Here is a 10,618-nt window from a genome sequence, read left to right as displayed (position 1 = left end):
GTTTCAGTTAAAGGACAGTGACAAAAGAATGTCACATTTGTGTGCATAATAGAACTGGAAAAAATTTAAGATTTAATTGTGTAAAATTCTATCATTATATTTTTAGTTTTCATCATTTTTAACCAAGAAAAAGGAAATTTTTAACAGAATAGTTAAATTTTTAACCAAATTGGTAAATCTTTGATACAAAATGAATCCTCAACAAAAAGTGTTTTACTTTATATTTCCACCGAAAAACATTTTAATTATTAATAAAAAATTGGTTAATTAAACCTAAAAATACGAGTTTTCAATCAAATAAGTAAACGTTCATCTGAAAAGGATCAATTTTCTAGCAAAAATGAAATAGCTACATTCACAGTAAAAACGAAGTGTGAATTTAATACTATTTTCAGGGTACCGTATACCTGTAAAAAAATTAGTCTTGGTAGTGTGAATGGTACCACTTCACAAGGTATCGCTTTCCACAGACTTGGGGTACAAAACAACACCTACTGTCAATTATTTTTACAGTTTTGCGGCAGAAACAATGGACGAATTTCGTACCACAACTACGAGCGAGATGGAACACCATCTTGAAATTAGCTGCAACAAAATTGATCCCAGAGTTTTGAGTGTCTTTTAGCAAAAAAATACATTAAAAAACGATATGTGAAAAAAATTTGTTTAATTTGTAAGCAAGGAAATAAACTTTTAACTAAAATGCTGCTTCTTCAATAAAAAAATTTAAGTTTGAACCAAATAATTGAATTTTCAACCCATAAGATGAATTTTCTATACTAAAAAAAAAAAAGAAAAATTTCAACAAAGTAGATGAATTTTCAATAAAAAATAGAATAGTTTTATTTCAACTTAAAGAAATAAGTTTTGTAATCAAATAAACTTAATTTTAAACAAAATAGTTTACTTTTCAACCAAACAAATGAGTGTTCAGCCCAAAAGATTAAATGTCTAGAAAAAAATGGTTTTCCATGAATAATGGAATCCTTCAATTTTAGTTCAAAAATAATATATTGAGCTACAAGTGCGGAAAGTGTGGAGTTCGCTGTACGTGCCAGAGGCGAATCGAAGGGGAGTTTTGCAGACGAGTCGGAGGCGAGCAAAAGAAAGGCTGTAAACGGAGCCGAAGACGTGCCAGAAACGCCTCGAAGATGAGTCGCTGGCAACTACTATAAACTTCACAAGACTTGAAACTGTCTACTTTCTGCACCCAAAACTATCTGAAAGAAATCCAAGAATTTCAGGAATTTTATGGATATCCATAAATATCCAGAATTTTTGAAAATTTTAGGCAGTTTATCGGTAATTTTTGGAAATTTATCAGTTATATTATGGTTCCGGCATTCATGGAATTTGGAATTGGTCACTTCCCGCACGCAATACCTGCCTCGAAAAGCAAACATTTCATGCATGCGTTAAATAAAACTAATTTTCATCCAAAGAAATGAAATTTCAACCAAAAAGATGAATTTTCTATTAAAAAAGAAATTTTTTTAACAAAATATATGGATTTTCAACCTAATAGTGAAATTTTCAACTAAAAAGTTAAATTAGGCACTAACAAGTTTAATATTCTACTTAAAAAGACAAATTTTCAATAAAATAAAGAAATTTTTAAACAAATGTTTGTATTTTCAACTTAAGAAGATTGATGTTCAACAGAACATGATATAGTTAAATTTTCGGTTAAAAAAATGTCAAGCCAGGAAAAATGAAATTTGAACTAAAAAAAAATTAATTCTTAAGAATGTACAGACCTTTTCAACCGAATAGTTGAATGTAATAAAACAATTTTAAAAACGTTGAGAAAATAGTAAAATTTAAAAAAAAACAACAGATTTTCCAGTCGCTATTTAAAATTAGCGAGAATTTTCAAAATGTAATCAAATAGTTATATTAGAAGATCAATCCTTGAACCAAAGTAAAAGAGCACCTCAAATTTTTAACAGAACTAGTCATGAAAATAAATGTCACATTTTTCTTTTTCTTTTATTTTGAAAACAAAATCCGGAAATACTTTGAAAATGCATTTTTCTTATGTTTTTAAATTTTCCAAAAATATTAAAAGTGCGGTGTCATATTACTAAACAGGCAGGAAATCATATTCATATTGAATTGACTGAAACTTTCTTGCTTCAGTAATGAAACTTTTGTAATTCATATACGACGTTTTTGAATTTTACATGATTATGTGTAAAATCCATAACAAAATGTTGGAAAATAAACCGAGTTTTTTTTTAAAGAAAGGGTAATGTTAATGCGCTTGTAGCGCTCACAGTGTCCTAGTTTTGGAAATGTTATATTATACAAATTTCACACCTGATAAAATCGACAAATTGAAAGTTTCTAGATGGAAACGTCATAGAAATGACGTTCGGGGTTTCCCATTTTTTTCGAAAATCCTGAATTGCATTGATCAGGATATCAGCTCACGAGGCGAATGACTGAACTCTCAATTGTATATTTTGCTTCGACTCAACAGCGCTGTTCAGTCGCACCGCGTCACTCCAGCGAGCGACGTCGTGTCACTCAGCAATCTCATTTTTAACTTTAAATTTTCATACAATCAGTTTTCATCGAGAATTATTATCAATCGACCGGCTGGTAGGTATTCGAGGAATTTTTTGTATAAATTCTATCGAATCTTGGACCAATCAGTGCCTTTTTTATCAATAGTTAAAACATGATTGTTCTTGTGCTGTCCATCAGTCCTTCCGGATTTGCGAAATGCTTTTCTTGTTCTGCCTAAACAGATCGCTGGTGAGGAAATGATTAAAGTGCCATCGTAAACAAATGAAAGAATAAAAAGTTTATTATTTCACGTACCAAATATTTTGTATACAAAAGTCATACAAAATATTATAGTGAGAGTTGTGAACAAAAATTGATTTTTGTTTATAATTTGCTTGTAAAAAGGAAAAAAATTTTTTAATTCTGGAAGATTAGGAGATACAAGTGTCCTAGATTCATAGTGAAACTAATCCAGTTCTCCAAAAATCATTAAGTCTGACATGTGTCATATCATTAATTAAAAACTAAAGGCAATTATCTCTCTAATAGGTTTTTAAACTATAATATTGCTTCCTCCTGACCGATTGCTACGAGATCGATAAAAGTATGAACGAAAATTAAATCTGCCTCGAAAAAAATAATATTGAATCAAGATTATATGAGTACCGATAAGGACAATAGAATATTTTCTTGGTCCAAGAAAATGTTTATTGTCTGTTGAAAATGTATTTGAATCGAGAAACTTGATTTTCTTCAATCAATTACATTTCCTTGAGACAAGAAGAATTTGTATCGTCCGTATTTTGTATCGTTATTTGCTCGATTCAATGCTAATTTCTTTTCCGTGTATAATTTATGTACCGTTGGGTGACCGCTACATTTTCATTTCTAAAGGAACCTTGACAACCATTCTTCAACTCTCTTCTGGATCGTTTTACTAAGAGTAAAAGGAAAAATCAAGTGTAATTGAATTCTCTCTCGCGACGAATCTTTGTGGTACACGTGCAATAAAAGTGGGATTCAAATATGAATGGGATTGGCGGACAGTGCACGAAAGTGAATAGCGAGATGAAGATTTACGGCGGTAAGGATGAGTCGACAGGCGTCATCAAAAAACCTGCTGCATTGAGAAATGTTTCATGGAGTGAAAATATGGAGGACTCTGAAATTGATGTGCCCGGAACGCCCAGGACACCCAGAACCTCCACCACACCAGGTATAGTACAGAGGGTGGCCACCGAATCTGGAAACCGGGAAATGACCGGGACCGAGAATTTTATTTAATTTTCAATCAAATACCTTCAAGTTCATAAATTAATGGGAAGAGTTACTTACAACAGAAGCACATAATAAAAGGTCTTTAATGGTTAAACATATTTATCTGGTAAGAAAAACCAATAATATATTAAATTTTAGTTACAGACTACAGTTCCCTCTTTCCTCCTTTTTTATAGAATTCCTTTTTATTTTCCCTCTTTTAACGAAATTTCAAAATTTTCTCGTTTATTTGCTTAAATGCGAACTGAATTACTAGAACCCAATAATAAAATCATATTATTTTCAGTTGGATGATTATTCTTTTCGGTTAAAAATTCAGCTATTTTGTACAAAATTTAATTATTTTGTTTAAAATTCAACTATTTTGTAAAAAGGTCATCCCATTTTATTGACAATAAACTGCTTGTAGGTAAATTTTAATCTATTTGTCTAAAAATTCAACTGTCTTCTACAAAATTCGGCCTTTTGGCTCAAAAATTCAACCATTTGTGTAGAAATTCAACTATCTTGTTGAACAATCATCTCCTTTTGTTGAAAATTCAACTATTTGGTTGTTAATGCAAATTTTTGTTCGAAAATTAATATTATTCTTAGCATTCATTTATCTTCTTCAAAATTCATCTTTCTTGGTAAAAAATTATTTTTGTTGTTGAAAAGTTACCTTTTCAGGTTGATATTTCACATCTGTCTTCCCAAACATTCGTCTTTTTGCTTTGAAAAATCAACTACAGTGAAACCCTTCAATAGCCCTTTCGAGAATTGACGCCGCGCCACAGGTAGGTGTAACAGGAGCTGTGCGGGGTGCGCGGGGTTTACGGTGGTCACTTCAGCGAGCACTCAAGTGTGAACAAACAAAATCGGATATAGCTAAGATGAGTTAGTTCCCACCCACGGCCAGCCCCAAAATCGGCGCTATAAAAGAGTTTCACTGTATTTGGATGTAGATACAACTGTTTTTGTTTGAAGTTGAATCTTTTTTTATTGGAAAGTCGAACATTGCTTAAAAATTCAATTATTTGGTTGTGTAGTCATCTTTCTTGATAGAAAATTATTTGTTTGTTTGTTGAAAAATTACCTTTTCGGGCAGATCATTCAAATATATTCTAAAAAATTCGTGGCTTTGCCCTGGAAATTCAGCTACATTCGGTTGAAAATGGAACTGTTTTTAATTGAAGTTGAATGTTTTTCGTACGAAAATTCGACCATTGGTTGAAAATTCAACTATTTGATTAAAAAATCAATTATTTTGTTGAAGAATCATATTTTTTGGTCGAAAATTGAATTGTTATATAAAATCTTAATCCTTATGGATTCAAAAACCATATTTTATAATAGAAGAAGATAATAAATGCAAATGTTTGATTGAAAATTAATTTTATTCTTAAAATTCATTTATCTTCTTGAAAATTCATTTTCCTTGGTAGAAGATTATTATTTTGTTTGTTTGAAAAGTTACCTTTTCAGGTTGATAATTCAACTGTTTTTGTTTGAAGTTTAATCTTTTTTGTTTGGAAAATCTAACATTGTTTGAAAATTCAAGTATTTGCTAAAAAATTATATTACTTGGTTCAAGATTCATATTTTTGGTAAAAAATTCAACTGTTCTGTTGAAAATTTGTCTTTCTGAATAGAAACTTCATCCTTTCAGATTGAAAATTTATTTTTTGTCATAGGAAAATCAATCTTTCTGGTGCGGAAAATTCATCTTTCTTGATTAAAAAATAACTTTTTTCTTAATGAAGACAACTGCTTTCTGAAAAATTCGTCTTTTTGACTTGAAAATTTAAACATTTGGTTAAAATTCAACTATTTTGTTAAAAAATTTATCTCCTTATATTAAAAGTTTAGCTCTTGGGTTATAAATGCAAATGTTTGATTGAAAATTAATGTTATGCTTAAAATTCATGTATTTACTTGAAAATCCATCTTTATTGATAGACAATTTTTTTTGTTGAAAATTTAATCTTTTTAGGTGGATAATCCAATTTTATTGTAAAAAATTCGAGTTTTTACCTTGGAAATTCCACTATTTGGTTAAAAATGCAACTGTTTTTCTTTGAATTGAAGTATGAAATTCAATTATTTTCGTAAAAACTCAACTAATTTCAAAACAATTCAACTTTTCAACTTAAAAACTCAACTTTTTTGTCGAAAATTGGTCTTTGGGTAATATATTATATATTATTCGACTATGTTGCCTATACATTCATTTTATTTCAAAAAACTTTATACCCTATTTTCCCTGTTTTGAAAGTGTTTTCGGCTGTAAAATCTGTATTTATCAAAAACTATTTTTATTCGCATAACCATAAATAAATTTGAAAAACGAAAAATTTTGCCACCAATAAAAGTGGCGACATTTTTTTGTATATTTTTGATTACTTCAAATGAAAAAATCTTCAGCTTTAAGAGTTAAACATTTTTAACCTCAATGGCCAAGAAAAATTTTGTGAACGGGGAATTGACCGGGAAAACATTGGTTTCAAAAATCACCAGAAAGTTGGAAGTAATAAAGATAAGAGGCCTGGCTTTATGTGCTTAGGTTTACCGAAATGGAAAGAATTTACTTTTGTTTCAAAACAAATCTTCGGTTTTTTTTCTTAATATAATTTGTTTTAAGCATATTTTTTAATTGAGAGATTTTGGTTTCCTTATAAAATAAATGCTGGAAAGATGTAAACAATTCAATATTGCTATATTTATCAAAGAATTATTATTAAATAATCAAAGGTTTCTTGCAGGACACGAAAAATGCACATTTCATCATGACCTGGAATTAGACCACCGTCCACCAACAAGAGAAGCTCTTCTTCCAGAAATGTCCCGAAGTTACAGACTACTTTTAAATTCTCTTGGAGAAAATCCTGATCGACAGGGACTTTTAAAAACACCAGAAAGGGCCGCCAAAGCCATGTTATTTTTCACTAAAGGATACGACCAGAGTGTCGAAGGTAAATCAAATTTGTTATCTAACACACATTCAAAAACAAATACGAAGACAATAAAGCGACGTAAAACATAATTATAAATTGTCAAATGGTCACTACTATCATAAAATCAAAGTATTATCAAAATTACCTTCCTCAAGGTGCAATGAACAGCAGATCTTGCGCTATCGGTTATATTTTGAATTCACGGTCATACCTAGAAAATTGAAAGCAAATCTAGAACAGGATTAGACTTCGCATGAACGCACACGCGTATAATTCTCGTTGCGAGATAACTTTTTAGTACAACCTAGTCCTAGAGAATAGAGGGTTCGAAAAGTTGAAGGACAAAAGGAAATTGGTCACAGATTGCACCATTCAAAGTTCCTCCTTTAACACTTTCACTAACTAATCAGCCATAATTTTATTTTATAACGGACTATTTAATTTTAGAAAATACGACTTGTTAAATACCAGAATAGTACAATCATTATTATTAACAACAATAATCTACTATTCATTTATTATGCCCACATTGAAACTCCGATGTTTATTACACGATCAAAAATTAGCATTCAATCCAGAAAATACCGGTAGGAATATGGATGATACAGTATTTTTATGATCTAAGAAAATTTGTCTTGTTTCAAGAAATGTACCTGAATGATGAAAATCTAGTTTCTTCAATCTAGTACATATTTTTGAGATAAGAAATATTTTCATGGCCAATTGCATGGAAATGACTTAGTGTTGATTTCCAAATTAATTTTGCATTTGAAATTAAAATCTTTGAATTCTGAAAATCATTTTGCACAATTTAAATATTTATTTCAGAATAATTAAACTTTAAAGGTTCACAATATTTGAAGATCTTTAATTTTGAACGATATGATATTGTATTATGGCAGTGATTTTTTTTACAGAAGTCAAATTTTTTAGGAAAAAAATCGATCCGCTAACTTTAAATGTTACTTGATACTACATTATATGCTACTTATTAATCATATTTATCATCTTCAAAATTTCTATAATTTCAATTTAGAAGTATAGTTTCCAATGTGCAATTGTAAAACAGTTTAATTTTTTATGCTTTCAAACTAAAGTTGTTATGCTTCAAAAGCAAGGAGGTCCAATATCGAGGGTAAAAAATGTAGGTCAAAAATAAATGTGTCTGCTTTGAAATTGATAAGGGTTCTTTTTTATTTTTGTTTTACTGAAAGCTAAGCTTAGGTTTTTTTCTTCAAATACCTTCAGGATAAAAAATCAACATTCTATTACTTTATAATTTTTTAATGTAATAACAATTTAAATAGAATTTCAGAAGCTTTGACTTTGAAGCATTCAATTCAGGTTTCAACTTTAATTCCTTTAAATCTTAATTGACCCCATTTTCAACATTCTAATCTGAAATTATTCAACTTTGAATATTTTGTAACTGTCTTATTTTGGAAATTTTATTCTGAAATCCTTTGATTTTGAGATTATTTATTTCAATTCAATTAATTCTGATATTTTTCGATTCTATAAGGGCTTCAGATTTAAAATTGTTCATTTTCAAATACTTTTGATTAAAAGATTTTCAACCTTAAAAGCTTTTACTTAGAAATGATACAAGTTCAATTTCTTTTCATTCCAATATACTTTTTTAAAATCAAGCGCTTTCAATTCGAAATTATTACTTATTGTTTCAAAAAATTTTCAAACTTGAAGTTTAAAAATATGTTTTATAATCGCGCGTGTATTTACTGCTGCTGATAAATAATTTAATTAATTTTCATTTCAATTTGCAAGAGACTTTTTTCACAATACTATTTCTTATTCTTATCGGCCCATTCATCTTTCTTTTTTCATCCCCTTTGCTTAGCAGCCTCTCTCCATTACTTAACTTTTACTGAATAAAGCATTAAGAGGAGATTTAAGTAATTCAAGAGAGTCAGCTCAGAATTGTTCAAATAAATTTCCCTGAGGGAGGCCATTCGAAAATTGAAAATCTGAATCATTTTTCTGACCATAATGCAATTTTGCCCTACTTGCTAACATTGTATAAGATTTGCAAATTAAAAGTTACTTGAAGAAATGAAAATTGTTATCTGTACGAAATTACAAAAAAAGTACACTTGAACCTGGATTTGTGCACGGGTTCGGGCATAGTCCGCATGAATAATTTCTGTTAGATTTGGACGCATGAAGCAACCTGGTGCAACACGCGCTGAGAGTGCGGCCCTCATGCTGTCGAGGACAGCCATTCTGGGAACGCACAAATTCAGTTTACGGAAATCCAGGTTTCAGTGTAATTATAAAATACAATGTGAGAAGAGAAAAAAATTGAATCGTAATTTTGACCGTCTGAAAGAAAAAAGAAAGAAATATTTTTATTTTCTTGAGCTAGCTACAGGTGGTATAGAAAGTGGCTTTCATACGGACCTTAATTCACATGAATCAGAATCTCTCCAGCCTTTTTCGTCTATATAATCCCTCACCCTCTTGAGACTCTCGAGCTGATAACCTGGGTTAACGGTAGTTCGCCCTAGCGAATCTGAAAGGAGTCACAGCCACTTTACTGTGAAAGCATGAGCCACCCCACAACCCCTATTCCTCTGTTCACCCTTAGCCCACCCCGTTTTCCATCACTCACCCACTCACTCACAATGCAATTCTACTGCTTTTCCTCTGATATACTCAAAGCATTATTTCTTCTGTTACGTGCATTTTTCAAACCTATTAAACAAATGAAAATCTCGGCATGGAATAGACCAGTTATCCTTGACCAGGGAAAAAATTAACCTAAGCGTGAAATGACCAAAAATGTGATTTAGTGACCGAGATTTTTCTCTCGACTGTACTAATATGCAAATTAAAGGTTGTTTTATATATTTTATTCTTAATTTTGAGTCTAAAAAAGGACTTGATAAAAAAATCATAATTCTCACTTGGAATAGGGAATTTCCCAAAATAATTACATTTCTGCCTTGAAGCATTGCATTTTCTAAAAGTCTTACAGGGACTGTTCCATGGGTAGTAGGACTGACTTTCTGTAGTCGAGGAGGAGGAATAGAAGGAATTGTTTACGGGTAGAATGCGTAGTGGAGAATGTCAGGAATAAAATGCATGCTCGAACAGTCGTCTCCGAGAATTTGCGAAGTAAATATTGCGCGAGAAGTGAACCTTTTTTGTAGACATCCGTCACGCTATCAAAGCTCTATAAGTATTAAGAATTACTTTCTTGAGCTAAGACGGAATAGGTTTTTTTACACGCAGAATGGGTGGTGTGGAATGTCAGTAACCAAATGCATGCTCGAATATCCGACTCCAAGCTTTTGCAGAGTAAAGATTGCGCAGTGAAGTTTTTTGATAAATATGAAAAGTCTGCAACTGAGACTTTCACCATGATTAAGCAGGCGTACTGAGAGGATGCAATAATCAGATCAGCTGTATTTGACTGGTGCAGCTTGAGCGTACGGTCGGTTTTGAGAGCGTGGCGAAAGTCTAAGAAAAGATTTTACTTCTCGCGCAATATTTACTTCGCAAACGCTCGGAAGCGACTGTTGAAGATTAAATTTGGATCCTGACATCTCCCACATATCTACAATTATCATGACTTAGAACAAGAAAGGCCGTAGCAGGATGAGCATGGTCTGGGTGTCTCCGCTCAGATACGATCCATATTGCAAGGGCAAGTGACTACCCCTATCAGGTACATTTACCCCAAGTATCAACTAAAAAAAATTTGTTTACAAAAATTATAAACAAATTTTGAAGGATCAAAAAATCAAATTTTCTCGAAAACGGCTTTACCGATCATTATTATTATTATTACACCATTAAGCCATTTCCCTTTCGGGGTAGGCGTGACTCACTCGGTAGGGGAAAGGAGTAGTGTGTGGATGGGATAGAGATTTTTC

General features: G+C 31.2%; 1 protein-coding gene across 1 annotated transcript in view; it reads left to right on the top strand.

Annotated features, from left to right (window-relative positions):
• The first annotated feature begins 2,489 nt into the window (after positions 1 to 2,489).
• LOC117168795 (GTP cyclohydrolase 1) overlaps positions 2,490 to 10,618 on the top strand; it is a 21,080-nt gene continuing 12,951 nt past the window's right edge. Inside the window, exons 1-3 of the mRNA XM_033354610.1 lie at positions 2,490 to 2,604; positions 3,406 to 3,727; positions 6,531 to 6,740. Coding sequence (XP_033210501.1) covers positions 3,538 to 3,727; positions 6,531 to 6,740 — 400 coding nt within the window. The 5' untranslated portion in view covers positions 2,490 to 2,604; positions 3,406 to 3,537. The remainder of the gene's footprint in view (positions 2,605 to 3,405; positions 3,728 to 6,530; positions 6,741 to 10,618) is intronic.

The sequence above is a fragment of the Belonocnema kinseyi genome, chromosome 3 (assembly GCF_010883055.1).
Source record: "Belonocnema kinseyi isolate 2016_QV_RU_SX_M_011 chromosome 3, B_treatae_v1, whole genome shotgun sequence".
In the NCBI taxonomy this organism is placed as follows: domain Eukaryota; kingdom Metazoa; phylum Arthropoda; class Insecta; order Hymenoptera; family Cynipidae; genus Belonocnema; species Belonocnema kinseyi.
The sequence above is the reverse complement of the archived record's forward strand: the minus strand, read 5'-3'. Positions and strand labels throughout refer to the sequence as shown.